This window comes from Amyelois transitella, chromosome 25 (genome assembly GCF_032362555.1).
Source record: "Amyelois transitella isolate CPQ chromosome 25, ilAmyTran1.1, whole genome shotgun sequence".
Classification (NCBI taxonomy): domain Eukaryota; kingdom Metazoa; phylum Arthropoda; class Insecta; order Lepidoptera; family Pyralidae; genus Amyelois; species Amyelois transitella.
The window spans coordinates 799,969-820,468 of NC_083528.1; the positions used below are offsets into that span (position 1 = coordinate 799,969).

At 41.5% G+C, this 20,500-nt stretch overlaps 2 protein-coding genes across 2 annotated transcripts in view; one reads left to right on the forward strand and one right to left on the reverse strand.

Annotated features, from left to right (window-relative positions):
• The window catches only part of LOC106139633 (chloride channel protein 2), a 183,087-nt gene that overhangs the window by 103,060 nt on the left and 59,527 nt on the right, over positions 1-20,500 (forward strand). The window lies entirely within an intron of this gene.
• LOC106139634 (ATP-binding cassette sub-family D member 1) overlaps positions 1-20,500 on the reverse strand; it is a 48,029-nt gene that overhangs the window by 4,795 nt on the left and 22,734 nt on the right. Inside the window, exons 4-13 of the mRNA XM_013341116.2 lie at positions 20,206-20,410; positions 19,553-19,784; positions 17,285-17,424; positions 15,942-16,114; positions 14,863-15,037; positions 13,978-14,084; positions 12,183-12,342; positions 11,285-11,438; positions 7,788-7,934; positions 253-486 (exon numbers count right to left, since the gene is read on the reverse strand). Coding sequence (XP_013196570.1) covers positions 253-486; positions 7,788-7,934; positions 11,285-11,438; positions 12,183-12,342; positions 13,978-14,084; positions 14,863-15,037; positions 15,942-16,114; positions 17,285-17,424; positions 19,553-19,784; positions 20,206-20,410 — 1,727 coding nt within the window. The remainder of the gene's footprint in view (positions 1-252; positions 487-7,787; positions 7,935-11,284; positions 11,439-12,182; positions 12,343-13,977; positions 14,085-14,862; positions 15,038-15,941; positions 16,115-17,284; positions 17,425-19,552; positions 19,785-20,205; positions 20,411-20,500) is intronic.

Consider the following 20,500-nt stretch of genomic DNA (forward strand, 5'->3'; position numbering starts at 1 on the left):
TCTCTTTCCCATGGATGTCGTAAAAGGCGACTAAGAGACAGGCTTACAAACTTGGGATCCCTTTTTAGGCGATGTGCTAGCAACCTGTCACTATTTGAATCTCAATTCTATCATTAACCCAAATAGCTGAACGTGGCCATTCAGTCTTTTCAAGACTATTGGCTCTGTCTACCCCGCAAGGGATATAGACGTGACCATATGTATTATGTATGTGTATATATGTATGTAATTTTTTTAAATAATAATTCTCACCTGTGGTAGAACATCCTTGCCATGGCCATCCTCTGCTTCTCCCCCCCCGACATGGTGGCCCTCCAGTCCCGCACGGCCCTCAACCCCCCGTGCCTGGCCGCCATGGTGTCAAGCCTCACTAGCTTGAGGATCTTCTGGGCGCGAGCTTCCGCCGCGTGAGACTCTGCCGACCCCGCCGGCACGCGGGACGGGTACGTCACCTGGTCGAGGAGGGAGCCCATTGACATGTACGGCCTGGAAATAATTAATACACGATAAATTGGATAGAGATGTCGATAGTCTTAGGAATCATACAATAAATAATTAGTTAGACATACATATGAATGCATTTCAATTTTGACATTATAATTGTTATATTTTGTCACAGTACAGTTTTGCCCGCGCTTTTATTAAATTTAACGCCACTTATAAAGGTTGTTATAGGGTTTTCGAAATACCACGGGAACTATAGTTCTATAATAACTATAGTACTATAGTTCACCAGACTCTTAAATTTACATACGCAAAAACGAACTTCGCACTTACTTCGAGGCTAACTCAACCTGTGTAATTTGTCCCGTATATATTAATTTATTTTATATAAAATAAATTAATATATACGGTATTATATATATATATTAATATATATATATAATACTATATATATAATACTGTGTTCATTCACAAACAGCTGAACGTGGCCTATCACTCTCCTCGAATATGTCAGTACCGCAAGAGATATAGACATGATCATATGTATTGACGGCCTCTGTGGCGCAGCAGTAAATACGCTTGTCTGTGACACCGGAGGTCCCGGGTTCGAATCCCGGTCAGGACCATGATGAGAAACGAACTTTCTCTGATTGGCCTGGGTCTTGGATGTTTATCTATCTAAGTATTTATTATAAAATATTGTATCGTTGAGTTAGTATCTCTGGAATAGCGGAAAACAACTATGTAGGTCGCTGGATTTTTGGTAGAGTGAATATTGTGAAAGGAAGAAGCGGGAAGCGGGAATGTAAACGCACAACACGTACCTTAATTTCTTGTATTTTGGTATCTTGGGCCCTGGCCAGGGTTCTTCTTGTTTCAAAGATGCGCACTTTTTCTATTTTTATTATATGAGCGGAGCGGTCAATTTTCGGCCATATTTTTTCTTCAATCACTAGTTTTCAAATTTGAATTGAAATGTTCTATGGCTCCATTCGTAAGCCGTCGAGTGTTGTCGAGCTCCGAAGAAACCACATATGCTGTCACTATCGTATTGTGCGGAATGAAAAGGGATAGGAACAGTAAAATAAAGCGGCGCGTTCATCCTCCGGCGCCTTGAGAAACATCGCTTTCTCAAAAGAAAAATAAAAGGAAATCACTCATAGAGTAGCGTAAATAGTAGTGGATTTTAATATTAACTAAAGCGGAAAAAATAATATAATAACATTCATAAAATAAGAAATTATTAAGAAAATGCGGTATTGTTATTGCGACGGCAATGGACATAATTTAATTATTGGTCTTTTAAGAAAACCATTTTGAGTTTTAACTAAAGCTACTCTCACAGTACCGTCTGCACCTGGATAAGTTTTTTCAATGATTCCCAATGGCCATCGTAATGGGGGAACATTATCTTCATGTATCAACACTACAGTACCAATTTTGACGTTCGTTACATCTTTCAACCATTTCTGACGAACCTGTAAATTATTCAAGTACTCTAAATGCCATCTTTTCCAATATGAGCGAATCATTTGATCGAGTAGCGATTTACGTGTAACTAGCGGCGTAGAAGATACAGGTGCGAGTGGCAAGTACTGTAGTGGAGAAGCCATAATAAAATGCGCGGGAGTTAAAGGCTCAAGATGCGGTTCTTCCTGTAGTACGCAGAGTGGTCGTGAATTCATTATTGCTTCAATCTGTGTTAATACTGTTAAAAGCTCTTCATATGTAAGTAGTTGATTGCCAATAATGCGGTACAAATGAGTCTTCAAACTTTTTATATTTGACTCCCAAATTCCTCCAAAATGCGGAGCGCGGGGAGGAGACATATGCCATTCTATGCGGCGATTTACAAGCTCGCTTGAGAGTAAATCATTATAATCTGAAGAAAGTAAAAAATTATAAAGCTCATTCAAATGAGACTTAGCGCCAACGAAATTAGTTCCATTATCGGAATATAGATGAGAAACTGGACCCCTACGGGATATAAATCTCTTAAATGCAGAAAGAAATGTAATAGAAGATAAATCTGAGGCAAGTTCAATATGAACTGCTTTCGTCACTAAACAAATAAATAGGCAAATATATGCCTTTTGACTTCGCTGACCACGACGTCTACAAATAGTGATGTTAATAGGCCCAGCGTAATCCACGCCAGTATGAACGAAAGCTTTTGTCTCTTGAACACGAAATGCGGGTAAATTCGCCATCTTAGGAGTTGGATGCGAAGGAGAATTTTTAAAACAAAAATTACAATTATGTACTCGTTGCCGTATAACAGATCGAGATGATATTATCCAATATTTTTGGCGAATCAAAGAGCTAAGAAGAGCGGCACCAGTATGACAATGTACGCGGTGAAAATAGTCTATAATCAAGTAAGTAACATTATCATGTTTAGGAAGTAAAATAGGGTGTTTCGCTTCGAACGGTAAGTTTGAATTAGCTAATCGACCTCCTATTCTGATTAATTTATCTTCCGATATAAATAAGTCTAATTTATTAAGCGGGGCGGAAGGTATATTACCCTTTTTTAAATCTTTTATGACATGTGTAAAATGAGCGATTTGAACTGATCGAAGCAAATAGTTTTCAGCGGTAATTAAATGAGAGGTCTCTAACCTTTTAGAGCGGGGCAATAATCTTACAAAGCGTAAAATATATACAATTATTCTTAACAGTTTATTCCATGAAGAAACTTTGCACGATAAAGAACAAAGAGGAGACAGTTCTACACCACGAGAAGCGGTTGCGACAAGCGTTTTACTGTTAAATTCTGGCAAGTCTTCACATTTTTCAGGCTGAAAAGATTCTATCGGCCACTGTGGCACAGGCGTAATTAACCATTCAGGACCGTTCCACCATAATTTGTGCGTGAGTAATTGTTCAGGTAATAAACCTCTCGACAGACAGTCTGCGGGATTTTGAACTCCGGCGACGTGGTAGAAGTTTTTAGGCTCTAGATTCTCGTGACATTTGGCAACACGATTGCTGACAAAAATATTCCACCGATGTGGAGATGAATGAATCCACGAAAGAGCTATTTTTGAGTCTGAAAAAGCATAAACATTATCTATAGGCGTGCGCGCTGAATAAGTATCGTAGAGTAATTTGGTTAGTTTAGACATTATGACGGCAGCACAGAGCTCCAAGCGGGCAAGTGAAACTACTTTGACTGGCGCAACCTTTGACTTTGCACAAACCAAGCGGACACATATGTTACCAGTAGGATCGGTAACATGTAAGAAAACAACACAGCCATACGCTTTCATACTAGCGTCAGCGAAAGCAACTATATTAACCTTAGAACCCTGAGCTACAGCCAGATGGCGCGGAATTTTTAAATTAGCAAGAAGTGGCAATTGTTCTCTAAATTTAATAAACATAGCGGATATATTTGTCGGAGGTGCTTCATCCCATCCAACCTTCTGAAGCCAAAGTTCTTTAATTAGAAGTTTAGCATAAACAATTACAGGCGCGGCAAAACCTAACACGTCCCATAAGCGGGCGATTGAAGAAAGTATAGAACGTTTGGTACAAGAGCGATCATCGTTATTTATTTTAAAAACAAATGTGTCACTCTCCGGCTGCCATTCCAGCCCTAATATTTTAAGAGAAGCGGATTTATCAAATTCTACTTGTTGTGAAAGTCTTAGCGGTAGCGGAATATTATCAAGTACCATTTTAGAGTTACTCGACCATTTAACTAAATCAAAACCACCTGATTTAAACATTTTAATCAACTGCGTAGAAGCTTCGACAGCATCTGATTCATTTAAAATTGAACTAGCTAAATCATCCATATAGAGCTCCTTTTCAGCTATAGCTGCTGCTACAGGAAAATTAGAACGTTCATCATTACAAAGTTGACGTACTGTGCGCATTGCAACAAATGGGCTGGACCTAAGTCCAAACGTCACTCTGTTGAACTTGAACATACGAATCGGTTCAGAAGGGTCAAATCGAAAGAGTATTTTTTGATATTTTTGATGTTCCTCAGTTACAAGTATCTGAAGATACATCTGCCTTATATCTGCAGTTAAAGCTACTGGAAATAAACGAAAATTAAGTAATAATAAAAATAAATCAGCTTGAAGATTAGGTCCAGTGTGTAAAATATCATTGAGAGATACACCATTATGACATTGAGCACTCGCGTCCAAAACAACCCTGACTTTAGTAGTCTGTTTGTCCAATCTGACAACTGGGTGGTGAGGAATTATATAACCTCCATCAGACTCGTCCGATGGTAACACTGGATCTAAGTATTTGTTATTTATGTAATCCATGATAGCGGCGTTATAGCTCACACGTAAATCTGTGTCGCTAAGTCTGCGTTCCAGTGCCAATAAACGGCGATGAGCAACAGTGTACGAGTTCCCTAAGCTACTGGGATCCTTAGCGAATGGTAACACGGTGCAATAGCGACCAGTTGAGTCGCGAGAGACAGTAGAAGCGTAAATTTGTTCACATTCTTCATCAGTACGACTAAGAAATTTATTCACAGGAACTTCCTCTAATTCCCAGAATTTAGAAAGAGAGGCATCTATACTTTTTTCAAAAGAAGTAAAAAATGAAGCGGAAGATGAAGACTGAATTGCGGTTATATCGCCAATGACTGACGAAGCGGTATTAGCAGCGGCGTCACCCATGAAAACAAATCCGAAAATAGTTTCAATAGCGGGCGGAGCTGGCGGTGCAATGACTTTTCCACTAAGAAGTAAGAATGGGAATAACTTTGCTCCTAGGACAATTTCGATTTCTCCAGGAATATGCCAGAATGGATCTGCAAGCGGTATGTTTACCAGATGCCTAACAATAGATGTGTCAATATAATCTATAGGAAGACGATCGGTAATACAATCTATGACTAATGCGGTTAAGTTAAATGTTTGTTTATTATTTTTTGCAGAAATCGTGAAATTAGCATACCCTATAACAGGCCGGGAAGTCAAACCAACACCCTTTAAAGTCGAATTTGACAGCGGAATAATTTTCAAATTAAGTTTTTTGCAACAGTTTAGAGTAATTAAATTATTCTGTGAAGCATTATCAATAAGACATCGAACAGTTTCTTTTATATTCTTATCATTATTATACGCGTAAATACTGGCGGTAGAAAGAAGCACTTCAGTACGGTTATGACAAGTTAACGTGGTACAGGGAAGAACATTCGTTAGGTCAGGTGAGCGAGCGCAGAGCGATACGTGCTCGCGATCTTTGCTAATAACGGGCATTGATGCCGCGGAGGTGGAGGCGCAATTCTCTGTACCAGTTGTAGCCGAAGCAGCGCTGTCTTGTATGGTTGTCCTAGTGAACGAATCTCGAAATGACGCAGAAGGTGAGTTTTTATTTGAGGATGAATCTAAATGCAACAAAGAATGATGACTTTTTCCACATTGTCTACATTTATACTTCGAATTACATTTTGACACGGAATGTGTCAAGCTAAGGCAGTTTACACACCCTACTTTCGATTTAATAAATTCAAGGCGATTTTTCGGTGACAAAGATTTAAATGCGGGGCAAGTATAAAGCTGAAAGTGTTCAGACGTATTACACATTGAACATACAGAGCGGTTGTCGATATTATTATTATTGCGGGTTACGAACGAATGGACTGTATGGCGGGAGCGGTTTGAATTATTAATAGTAGCATTGTTATTTTGATTAATGCGGTTGAATGAATTATTATTATTAGTAGTGCGATCTAATATTTTTACTTGACTTTTAATGAATTCAACTAAATCTGAATAACTCGGAATCATTTTATCTCTAGCAGTCATTTCAAACGCCTGAGCGGTACTTGAATCTAATTTGCGGAATGCTAAATTAAATAAAATAAAATCATAAGTATCTTCAATTTTTAATTGATTTAGTGCAGCGGCGGCAGCGTCAAATGTATCTATGAAATTATTTAACGCGACAGAGTTATTTGAAGCGGCTTTAATATTAAGCAACGTGGAAACATAGTACGAACCTAGGGCTCTCTTATCCTGATATTTCTTTGTTAAACTGTCCCAAATGGACTTATAGTTTTCGCCAGAAGGAATCACGCCTGCTATAATTTTTAATGCATTTCCGGTGAGCCTTCCAACTAAATATTGAATTCTATGAGAATCTGTTAAATCTGGATTACAATGTATATTAGCTTTAAAAGATTCATAGAAAACGGGCCAATTTTCAATTTTTCCGTCAAAGCTAGGAATATGAAGCGGAGCTAGTTTGAAGGGAGCCTTATTCGTTGTTTGCGGAACTGCACTCGAAGAAACGGATTTACCTTTTAGATTTACACGGAACCTTACAACACGAGCATAAATATCTTCAAATGATGAAAGTGACTTATAACTTGGTTGGAATTTGGGATCTAATTCCATGTGTAATAGGTTAATTTCATCCAAAGTTTGCATGAAATCATTACGCAATATGTCTACAGTTTGACTATCGGACATAAAAGTCTCAATCGAGCGCAATTCGGTAGTAGATGGAGACAAATGTTTGCCTACCTCGTATAATTTAGTAAGACGTTCAAAGCGAACCTTATTTTTCTCTTGTAACAACTTGAGCTTAGATTCCATGGTAAAAGATGGCGGATAGAGGTATTTTACGAAATAAAACACTTAATACCAAAATCTTATTCAAAATAAGCGGTGAGCGGTGTGAGAGTACTGTGAGCGGACGTTTTTATTTAATTGTGTAGGTAGATTCTACACAGAAACCGGCCGAATGTCGGCGCAATGCGGTTATGATTATCTACAGAAAATCGCGGTTTTAAACAAATCTCGTCAATAACAATATGCATGAAGCGGGTTTGAAGCGGGTTTTATCCGGCTCGAAGGACCACAAAATGGAATAGCGGAAAACAACTATGTAGGTCGCTGGATTTTTGGTAGAGTGAATATTGTGAAAGGAAGAAGCGGGAAGCGGGAATGTAAACGCACAACACGTACCTTAATTTCTTGTATTTTGGTATCTTGGGCCCTGGCCAGGGTTCTTCTTGTTTCAAAGATGCGCACTTTTTCTATTTTTATTATATGAGCGGAGCGGTCAATTTTCGGCCATATTTTTTCTTCAATCACTAGTTTTCAAATTTGAATTGAAATGTTCTATGGCTCCATTCGTAAGCCGTCGAGTGTTGTCGAGCTCCGAAGAAACCACATATGCTGTCACTATCGTATTGTGCGGAATGAAAAGGGATAGGAACAGTAAAATAAAGCGGCGCGTTCAATCTCGTAACACAAGTTTCGAACTTACTTCGAGGCTAACTCAATCTGTGTAATTTGTCCCGTATATATTTATTATATTTTTATTTATATATGTATGTATGTAACACTGTGTCGTACCTCTGCGGTATGTAGAACATGATGGGCCTGGTGGTGCAGTGGTCCTGCTCGGTGCCGTCGTCCGTGCAGTAAGCGCATTCACAAGGTCGGGGCACCCACAGCTCCCCGCCGTGGACCGGCCATAGTCCGGAGATAATTCGGAACAGGCTGTAATACAAACACATTTATTAGGTACCCGCCGCCCGCGACTTCGTCCGCATGGAAACCCTATCAATCCCGCGGGAACTCTGGGATAAAAAGTAGCCTATGTGTTATTCTGGGTCTTCAGCTACCTACATACCAAATTTCATGGTAATCGGTTCAGTAGTTTTTGCGTGAAAGAGTAACAAACATCCATACAAACTTTCGCCTTTATAATAGTAGTAGGATTGAACGGGCCGAGGGTCTGTTGTCTGTCTGTCTGTGTCTGGATAAAAAAGATTTTTTCCCGTTCAAGATACATCTTGTCGTCTTCTCGTCTTGGTGTCGATGTCGATTGTCCTTTTTTTCACAGTCTGTCAATCAGTTTTGGTCATCTAAATTGTCAAGTCAAAGAGTGTTTGTCCATGGAGGCTGAACGGCCGCTACAGGTATATTTTTATTCTATTGTGCCGTGTGGTTCCCGGTTGCCAACATAAAAAAGGAATCGGACCATTCCATCTTATGGATGTTGTAAGAGGCGACTAAGGGATAGGCTTATATACTTGGGATTCTTGTTTTAGGAGATGGGCTAGCAACCTGTCACTATTTGAATCTCAATTCTATCATTAAGCCAAACAGCTGAACGTGGCCATTCAATCTTTTCAGGACTGTTGGCACTGTCTTCCCTGCAAGGGATATAGACGTGACTATATGAATGAATTATTTTATAATTAACTCATTAGCTTATGAAATGAACATTTTATAACCAATTACACGTCTTCAAAGACCACGTCACAGGCGGGGTAGACAGAGCCAACATTCCTCAGTTCAGCTGTCAGCATCAATCTTTACAACATAACTTTACCTGGATTTCCCGCATCCGTTGGGTCCCACAATCAGCAGGTGGGTCCCGGGCGCGATGTTGAGGTTCACTCCGCTGGCGACCACGTCACAGGCGGGGTAGACAGAGCCAACATTCCTCAGTTCAGCTGTCAGCATCAATCTTTACAACATAACTTTACCTGGATTTCCCGCAGCCGTTGGGTCCCACAATCAGCAGGTGGGTCCCGGGCGCGATGTTGAGGTTCACTCCGCTGGCGACCACGTCACAGGCGGGGTAGACAGAGCCAACATTCCTCAGTTCAGCTGTCAGCATCAATCTTTATAACATAACTTTACCTGGATTTCCCGCATCCATTGGGTCCCACAATCAGCAGGTGGGTCCCGGGCGCGATGTTGAGGTTCACTCCGCTGGCGACCACGTCACAGGCGGGGTAGACAGAGCCAACATTCCTCAGGTCAGCTGTCAGCATCAATCTTTACAACATAACTCTACCTTGATTTCCCGCAGCCATTGGGTCCCACAATCAGCAGGTGGGTCCCGGGCGCGATGTTGAGGTTCACTCCGCTGGCGACCACGTCACAGGCGGGGTAGACAGAGCCAACATTCCTCAGGTCAGCTGTCAGCATCAATCTTTACAACATAACTCTACCTTGATTTCCCGCAGCCATTGGGTCCCACAATCAGCAGGTGGGTCCCGGGCGCGATGTTGAGGTTCACTCCGCTGGCGACCACGTCACAGGCGGGGTAGACAGAGCCAACATTCCTCAGGTCAGCCGTCAGCATCAATCTTTATAACATAACTCTACCTGGATTTCCCGCATCCATTGGGTCCCACAATCAGCAGGTGGGTCCCGGGCGCGATGTTGAGGTTCACTCCGCTGGCGACCACGTCACAGGCGGGGTAGACAGAGCCAACATAGCTCAGTTCAGCTGTCACTATCAATCTTTACAACATAACTTTACCTGGATTTCCCGCAGCCGTTGGGTCCCACAATGAGCAGGTGGGTCCCGGGCGCGATGTTGAGGTTCACTCCGCTGGCGACCACGTCACAGGCGGGGTAGACAGAGCCAACATAGCTCAGTTCAGCTGTCACTATCAATCTTTACAACATAACTTTACCTGGATTTCCCGCAGCCATTGGGTCCCACAATGAGCAGGTGGGTCCCGGGCGCGATGTTGAGGTTCACTCCGCTGGCGACCACGTCACAGGCGGGGTAGACAGAGCCAACATTCCTCAGTTCAGCTGTTAGTATCAATCTTTATAACATAACTTTACCTGGATTTCCCGCATCCATTGGGTCCCACAATCAGCAGGTGGGTCCCGGGCGCGATGTTGAGGTTCACTCCGCTGGCGACCACGTCACAGGCGGGGTAGACAGAGCCAACATTCCTCAGTTCAGCTGTTAGTATCAATCTTTATAACATAACTTTACCTGGATTTCCCGCATCCATTGGGTCCCACAATCAGCAGGTGGGTCCCGGGCGCGATGTTGAGGTTCACTCCGCTGGCGACCACGTCACAGGCGGGGTAGACAGAGCCAACATTCCTCAGTTCAGCTGTTAGTATCAATCTTTATAACATAACTTTACCTGGATTTCCCGCATCCATTGGGTCCCACAATCAGCAGGTGGGTCCCGGGCGCGATGTTGAGGTTCACTCCGCTGGCGACCACGTCACAGGCGGGGTAGACAGAGCCAACATTCCTCAGTTCAGCTGTTAGTATCAATCTTTATAACATAACTTTACCTGGATTTCCCGCATCCATTGGGTCCCACAATCAGCAGGTGGGTCCCGGGCGCGATGTTGAGGTTCACTCCGCTGGCGACCACGTCACAGGCGGGGTAGACAGAGCCAACATTCCTCAGTTCAGCTGTTAGTATCAATCTTTATAACATAACTTTACCTGGATTTCCCGCATCCATTGGGTCCCACAATCAGCAGGTGGGTCCCGGGCGCGATGTTGAGGTTCACTCCGCTGGCGACCACGTCACAGGCGGGGTAGACAGAGCCAACATTCCTCAGTTCAGCTGTTAGTATCAATCTTTATAACATAACTTTACCTGGATTTCCCGCATCCATTGGGTCCCACAATCAGCAGGTGGGTCCCGGGCGCGATGTTGAGGTTCACTCCGCTGGCGACCACGTCACAGGCGGGGTAGACAGAGCCAACATTCCTCAGTTCAGCTGTTAGTATCAATCTTTATAACATAACTTTACCTGGATTTCCCGCATCCATTGGGTCCCACAATCAGCAGGTGGGTCCCGGGCGCGATGTTGAGGTTCACTCCGCTGGCGACCACGTCACAGGCGGGGTAGACAGAGCCAACATTCCTCAGTTCAGCTGTTAGCATCAATCTTTATAACATAACTTTACCTGGATTTCCCGCATCCATTGGGTCCCACAATCAGCAGGTGGGTCCCGGGCGCGATGTTGAGGTTCACTCCGCTGGCGACCACGTCACAGGCGGGGTAGACAGAGCCAACATTCCTCAGTTCAGCTGTTAGTATCAATCTTTATAACATAACTTTACCTGGATTTCCCGCATCCATTGGGTCCCACAATCAGCAGGTGGGTCCCGGGCGCGATGTTGAGGTTCACTCCGCTGGCGACCACGTCACAGGCGGGGGTCACTATCGGCACGTTCCTCAGGCGGATGGAGAGGTCGCTCGTGTAGATAATTTTACCTGTTGGAATAAAATTAATCATATTAATTTACAATACATTTTACATTGCCGTGTGGTAACCGGCACCAATAGAAAAAGAATAGGACCACTCCATTTCTCTCCCATGGATGCCGTAAAAGGCGACTAAGGGGTAGGCTTACAAACTTGGGATTCTCCTTTTAAGCGATGGGCTAGCAACTTGTCACTATTTGAATCTCAATTCTATCTTAAAGCCAAATAGCTGAACGTGAGCAGACATGGGAAACAGATGCGAGTGGTCCTATTGTTTTTCGTATTGGTGCCGGGAAATACACGACACTAATAATATTAATAAATTCATTAATACTTAATACGAATGTTTCTTTTTCATTATCGACTAAACAATTTCATTTTCTAGAAATTCCCACTGGTTTGAAGCCCTGAAAGCTAGTCTACACTAATAATTAAAAAAAAAACATTACAACAGTATTGGTGCCGGGAACCACACGGCAACCAACTTAGTTTATGTTTTACCAAAAAAATGTATACAACATCTTAATGAATATACATACATATATATACATAGACCTGTAACACAGGAGGGTTATACCCACCTACCTCAGGCACCAGTTCTCTCCACTTAATTTAGATATTGCCATAAGCTGAACTATGTATACTTACTACTAATAAGTTGAGAGAAAAATCAACGATTATTTATTTATTTATTTATTTATTTATTTATTTATTTATTTATTTATTTATACATATATATTTCACAAATCCTACCTTGAGGCACCGGCTGTTTGTCCCGGAACGTGACCTGGAACCCGGGCGAGTGTCCCGGGGCCACGTGCACGTCCCTCACGCACTTGCCCACGGCCACCTCGTCGAACACGGTCAACATGTCCGAGACACGAGTCGCGTAGCCCGCCAGTGTTACTATTTCCTGTTGGTTGAAAATTATTTTATGTTATACAGGGTGACATTTAAAACAACTGCATCCTTTTAAACATAGGCTATACCCATGCTTCTGAGCCGTTTGAGCCTATTTTTATTTAAATTGAACGTCATCATTTTCACATTAAAAAAAACCCTCAAAAACTACGTCACACGCTTTATTAAAGACCAATACTACAAAAAGAAATTAAAACTAAACATGTAAATTGACCTCTAAATCTTACGAGTCGCTTTTCTGCCAGCCGGGGTGATATTACGTATTTAGGATCGTGGATTTTGTTACTTTTATTTTTTTTTGGTACTTTCTGAAATATGAACCGATATTTTTCTTTTAACGTTTTGAAATATCCTTTAGATGAGTACACTTAACAGTTAAATTTATGCAATTGAATTAAAAGTTACCCTGTATATACTAGCTGTGCCCGCGACTTCGTCCGCGTGGAATTGTTATTTTGGGCATCATTGAAGCCCTCAATGATGGATAATTTTCCCCGATTTTATTTTATTTTTTAACTATACATATATGTAGTTCTACATTCATTCATGTTTTTTAATGTAGACAATGTGCATTCGTCCATGATTTTTTAAGAGATCTAAATTTGTATATTGACGTCCGATGAAAATGCTGCAGTGTAGTTTGTTCCGCCGCTTCTTCTACACATGCGCTTTGGAAGCGGTAGTAGTTATAATAGGAATAGTTATTTTGGGCATCGTTGAAACCCTCAAGTATGAATAATTTTCCCCGTTTTTTTTTCACATATTCCATTATTTCTTCGCTCCTTATAGTTGCAGCGTGATGTTGTATATCCTAAAGCCTTCATTGATAAATGATCTATTCAACGCAAAAAAAAAATTTTTCAATTCGAACCAATAGTTCCTGAGATTAGCGCGTTCAAACAAACAAACTCTTCAGCTTTATAATATTAGTATAGATTAGACATTCTGAACTAATATCTTGACACATACATATGTATATTAACATAGTAACCGGCTGATGTGTGTACTTGAAAGATACAAATATGTTATCACATCCCTCGCGGGGTAGACAGAAACAACAGTTTTAAAAAAAACGAAACGTCATGCACACCTGTATGGTTTTTTTTAATGGAATAGTGATAGGTTGTTAGCCCATCGCCTATAAGAAGAATCCCAAGTTAATTAGCCTATCCCTTAGTCGGCTTTCACGACATCCATGGGAAATGAAATAGAGTGGTCCTATTCTTTTTTATATTGGTGCTGGGAACCACACAGCACTCATAATATTAATAAATTAATTAATACTTAATACGAATGTTTCTTTTTCATTATCGACAAAACAATTTCTTCTAATTAGGAAATGTACAGTATTGTATGTTTGTAACGGATAAACTCAAAAACTTCTGAACCCATTTTCACGAAATTTATACGTATTTTTGTAACAAATAAACTCAAAATATATGAACACATATTCATGAAAATTATACGTATGTTTATAACGAATAAACTCAAAAACTACTAAACCTATTTATCACGAAATTTTGCACAGATATAAAAAAGACAATTGGGTGAGACATACTCCATACATTTTTTTATCTGCAATTTACCAACAGAACGAAGCGCAGCGCACGCGCATGCGATATATTACCTTATAACTGGACATGAGCCTCTCAATGGCGTCGGCCGCGGAGTTCAATAGATTCCTCGACGTGGTCATATATTCCGTACGGGCGCTGATGCTCTCGCCGCTTTTACCTGGAACAAATGACATTACATGACCTCCCTGACCACCTAGGTTTCTCAATTCTATCATTTCTCAATTGGGAAGTTGTGCAAGACGTCGACGAGACGTTAACACGAATTTATTAATGCTTACAAAACCAAATGAAGCATTGTATTAGCTAGTACATATATAAGGTCACGTCTATATCCCTTGCGGGGTAATCAGAGCCAACAATCTCGATAAGGCTGATAGGTCACGTTCAGCCTGTATGGCTTTATGATGGAATTGAGAATCAAACAGTGACAGGTTGCTAGCCCATCGCCTAAAATAAGAATCTCAAGTTTGTAAGCCTATTCCTTAGTCGCCTTGTACGACATCCATGGGAAAGAGATGGAGTGATCGTATTATTTTTCCTTTGGTACATACATATAATGAAGTCTTCATCCCTTTTACGACATCCATTACAGTCACCACCAGTTTCCCGTTGTGGGGATAGGCAGCGACTATGACGTCTTCTAGCAACTAGTTCTGTGTTAAAATTCTTAACATCAGCAAAAGGGATAAGCAGCGTCCCTGTATTCTATCTCTCTACCTATCCCCAAAATCTCACCTAAAATAGATCCTATAATCAGCAGAATGTGACTCACCATCACCGCTGGTGAGATGTGAGACTGTTCCCAGTTGGGATAGGTAGCGACCAGCTCGGTGTTTAAATACTTTACACCAGCAAAACGGATAGGCAGCCACCCTGTACTCATCTGTCTACCTATCCCCATTTTAGGATCCTATAATAACCAGAACGAGACTCACCATCGCCGCTGGCCCCCGTGAGGATAGGCAGAGCCAGCATGACCATGCCGGTGCCGGACCACACGTACTTCATGCAGAACTGCTCCAGCATCACGTACCACAGTTTCTTGTTGAACACCGACGTCATCTGAGCCACCAACTCCTGGTAGGCAGATTGGAGTTGACCTAGCTCCACCTGGTTGAATAGGAAATGTATTTAAAACTTAACTATCTACTAGCGACCCGCCCCGGCTTCGCACGGGTGCAAAATTATAAATGTTATTATACATAAAAACCTTCCTCTTGAATCACTCTACCTGTTACAAAAAACCGCATCAAAATCCGTTGCGTAATTATAAAGATTTAAGCATACAGAAAAACAGACCGAAATAGCGACTTTGTTTTATACTATGTAGTGATACAAATATTATAATGCTGAAGAGTTTGTTTGTTTGAACGCGCTAATCTCAGGAACTACTGGTTCAAATTGAAAAATTCTATTTGCGTTGAATAGACCATTTATCGATGAAGGCTTTAGGCTATATAACATCACGCTGCAACTATAAGGACCAATGAAATAATGGAAAATGTGAAAAAAAACGAGGAAAATTGTTCTACCGTGAGAGCTTCAATGATGACCAAAATAACTTTTCCACAATTTTTATTTACTTCATATCGCTTAATAATTGTCAAATCTTTTGGTTTCACAACATTGGTTGACTTCAAATAAATAAATACTTCCTCAGGGAAGACTTTATCCCTGTATCAAATTCCATGAAATTCGATGGTTCAGGTTTGAAAGCATAACAGACAGACAGAGTTACTTTCATATTTATAATATTAAAGTCGGGATGGAAAAGATATAATTGTATAAATTATTATAAGTTATGGATGTCGTAAAGGCGACTAAGGGATAGGCTTAAAAACTTGGGTTTCTTCTTTTAGGCGATGGGCTAGCAACCTGTCACTATTTGAATCTCAATTCTATCATTAAGCCAAATAGCTGAACGTGGCCATTCAGTCTTTTCAAGACTGTTGGCTCTGTCTACCCCGCAAGGGATATATACGTGACCATATGTATGTATGTATGTTTCAATTACCTTATGGCCGCCGTAGAAGGCGACTTCCTCCGCGTGGGCTATGAGCCTCGAATGGACGTGTCTCAAGTTGGCCTTCATCCTGGCTTCCTCCCCGGCCAGGGCGCCGAACCTGGGACTCAGCAGGCGGAGCAGTTGACCGGTCAGGCATATGACCACTGTCGCTATGCCGGGACCTGGAATAAATTTATTTAATGTAAAAAAAAAACAATGAATAAATTTACCACATATGTAGATTTATTGTTATCTATACATACATACATATAATCACGTCTGTATCCCTTGCGGGGTAGACAGAGCCAACAGTCTTGAAAAGACTGATAGGCCACGTTCAGCTTTTTGGCTTGATGATAGAATTGAGATTCAACTAGTATATTATATGTATTTATCTATACATAAATACATATAATCACGTCTATGTGCCTTATGGGGTAGACAGAGATCGTGTATCGCGCGGTTCCCCAGGCATCACTCCGGCCTGCAGGAAGATCTTCCCTTTGGTGGCGGTCGAGCTCAAACTATCGCTCCCGCTAAAGCCTTTACTTACTATACTTTATCATGGAATTGAGATTCAAATAGTTTCATTCAAATAGATCCATATTTTAGGTGTAAACATTGATTTATTTTTCAAATTCAACATATTGCGAAGTCAAATCAAGCGAACACAACATTTAACATCTTAGACAGTATGTTATGTATTGGTAACAGGTATTTTTTTCAGGACGTACAGAATGTCAATTTGAAAACAATATGTTAATGAAAAATTTTCATAATATTAGACATAAAATCATTTAATGTTTCAGCGCAGAAGGACTAATTTTCAAGTTATTTTTAAATCACAATTAATATGATAAATGCGAGTGTAAGTTTGACCGTTTGTTACCTATTCACGCGTTATCTACTGAATTTATCTTTTTAACACGTTATATGATTCAGAGTCAGGAGAAGGACTTTTGGTACTTTTTAACTTCCCGATCAAAACTATGATTCCCGTGGGATTTGCGAAAAACGTATTCTCCTTCAGGTGGCGCTAAATTTGTTTTTTTTTTTAGATGGCGTTTATATTCGTCGCTTTTTGTAGATGGCATCTACAAAAAGCGACGAATATACTAGATCAGCGGGTAGAAGCTAATATATATATATATATATTTTTTTATGGAATCATAACATAAAATCACGCCTTTATCCCGGAGAAGCAGGCAGAGACTTTCCACTTGCCACGATCTCTGCACACTTCCTTCGCTTCGTCCACATTCATAACTCTCTTCATGCAAGCTCGGCGGTTTCGGGTACTCTTGACCTTGATTCTGAAGAGTGGTTAGTTCAATCTGTTAATAGTTTCTCACCAAGGAATATGTTGCCCTTCATCTTGGAGGAGTAGGAGGCGAGGGTCAGGACGATGAGGAGCAGGTCGAAGCAGGGCTTCGTCAGGGAACTGTACAGGTGCGCCACCGACTGGGTGAACACCGACACGTCTTCCGTTAATCTGTGGACATAAATTAAATAAAATATAAATAAACAATAAGGGAATACTTTCAAAAAGGGGGAGCATTATTCATTATAATCGTCAATACGAACAACTTTTACTTAGTTGGTGAACAAACTTTAAAACCAAAGGTTTACATACTTACATATAATCACGTCTATATCCCATGCGGGGTAGACCGAGCCAACACAAAGGCCGCGTATAGCTTTATGAAAGAATAGAGATTCAAATAGTGATGATTATTATTTGCCGTGTGGTTCCCGGCACCATTACAAAAAAGAATAAATTCAAATTCAAAATTCAAAATTTTTATTCATTATTATAGGATACTATATATCGCTTAATAATTGTCGTATGGTTTAACAACATTGGTTGACGTCAAATAAATTACTTAAAAACTAAGTTTACTGCCGCTTCCAAGGCGTCAGTGCAGAAGAAGCGGTAACAAAATAGGACCACTCCATCTCTTTCCCACGGATGTCGTAAAAGGCGACTAAGGGATAGGCTTATAAACTTGGGATTCCTCTTTTAGGCGATGGGCTAGCAACCTGTCACTATTTAAATCTCAATTCTATCACTAAGCCAAACAGCTGAGCGTGGCCTATCAGTCTTTTCAAAACTGGTGGCTCTGTCTACCCCGCTAGGGATATAGACGTGATCATATGTATGTATGTATGAATAAATATATACGTGACAAATTACACAGATTGAGTTAGTCTCGAAGTAATTTCGAAACTTGTGTGACGAGATACTAACTCAACGATCCTACTACTATTATAAAGGCGAAAGTTTGTATGGATGTATGGATGTTTGTTACTCTTTCACGCAAAAACTACTGAACCGATTACCATGAAATTTGGTATGTAGGTAGCTGAAGACCCAGAATAACACATAGGCTACTTTTTATCCCAGAGTTCCCGCGGGATTGATAGGGTTTCCATGCGGACGAAGTCGCGGGCGGCCTCTATACTATATATTATAATGAATACTTGTATAGATAAACATCCAAGACCCAGACCAATCAGAGGAAGTTCGTTCATGCCGCGTGTTTATTTCTTGAGGAGTATAAAGTGTAAGATGTCTATCAGTCAACTGTAATGGTTCAGCTACCTTCAACGCTACATGAAGGAACGCCTGGCAATCCCTGGACATACATACATACGTTCATGTCTATATCCCTTAACGGGTAAACAGAGCCAACAGTCCTGAAAAGGTGGTTGACAGGAGAACCTAACCCTGGACGGAGCGATCCTATCCTAAATTGACAGGAACCACATTGAAGCAATCCAAACTCACCTTTGATCAGCGTTCTCGATCCTAGCGTCCAGGTTTGCGACCCTATAGTAGGTCTGGTTCTTGATGTACAGCTCATAATCTGAAACCTTTAACGCTCAATGAAGCGCCAGGCGGTCGTTCATGTAGCGTTGACGCGACCCTGGAGTAGACAGTCAGAAAATTTCCCGAAGCGCCTGCCATCTTACCTCCATGACGCCGTTGACAGGAGAATCTAACCCTGGACGGAACAATCCTATCCTAAATTGACAGGAGATCACATTGAAGCAATCCAAACTCACCTATGATCAGCGTTCTCGATCCTAGCGTCCAGGTTGGCGACCCTATAGTAGGTCTGGTTCTTGAAGTACAGCTCATAATCTGAAACCTTCAACGCTACATGAAGCGCCAGGCGGTCGTTCATGTAGCCTTGACGCGACCCTGGAGTAGACAGTCAGAAAATTACCCGAAGCGACTGCCATCTTACCTCCATGACGCCGTTGACAGGAGAATCTAACCCTGGACGGAGCGATCCTATCCTAAATTGACAGGAACCGCATTGAAGCAATCCAAACTCACCTATGATCAGCGTTCTCGATCCTAGCGTCCAGGTTGGCGACCCTATAGTAGGTCTGGTTCTTGAAGTACAGCTCGTAATCTGAAACCTTCAACGCTACAAGAAGCGCCAGGCGGTCGTTCATGTAGCATTGACGCGACCCTGGAGTAGACAGTCAGAAAATTACCCGAAGCGACTGCCATCTTACCTCCATGACGCCGTTGACAGGAGAATCTAACCCTGGACGGAGCGATCCTATCCTAAATTGACAGGAACCACATTGAAGCAATCCAAACTCACCTATGATCAGCGTTCTCGATCCTAGCGTCCAGGTTGGCGACCCTGTAGTAGGTCTGGTTCTTGAAGTACAGCTCGTACGCGTGGTTGACCAGCCTGGTCCTGAAGGCCAGCGCCAGGCGGCCCTCCAGGTAGCGGATCATGGAGTTGATGAAGGTGGCGGGAACAGCTATGCCGAACCATTGCATCAAGAGGGAAGCGAAGCGGCGCATGTCTTTTTGAACTATGTGTTTGACTGGAATGGAAAGTAGTAATTAAGTATTAAAACCATACATAAAATCACGAATAGATTACGGCACACCATATCTTTTCCTTAGATGTCGTAAAAGATGACTAAGGGATAGACTTATGTGTACGGCTTTATCATGGAATCAGGTTGCTAGCCCATCGCCTACAAGAAGAATCCCAAGTGTATTAGCCTTTCCCTTAGTCGCCTTTGACAGCATCCATTGGAATGATATGGAGTGGTTCCTATTCTTTAGTGCCATGAACCACACGCAAACTACACTCAAATGATCAAGCTTTGGTGAGGAAATCGGACTCAAACAGGAGAGCAGAAATCTCTCTTTCTCTTTCCTGAGTGACACAACCTCGGAAAGAAAACGATACAAATGTCAAAGAAAATTAAAAAAAGGGAAAACCCAAGCCAAAATTACCTATAGACCCTTCCAAGGACGCCACATAAATGGACAGAAACGTCCTCGTGAACAGACAGAGGGTGTGGGCCGATAGCAACGCCACCTCGTGGCTCCTGAAACCGGGCACCATTATCTTGGCCAGTGTCACCAGTTGCCTGAGGAACTCCAGATTGAGGCCTGGAACGTGTTCCTCGGGGACTGATAGGGTCTCGTCGGCATCTTCCTGCAAGTCAAGAGGCAAATTAAATTAACATGAAAAAATAATTTTGATTTGTATTTCTAAATAATGGGTCTTCTGTATAATAATGGGATC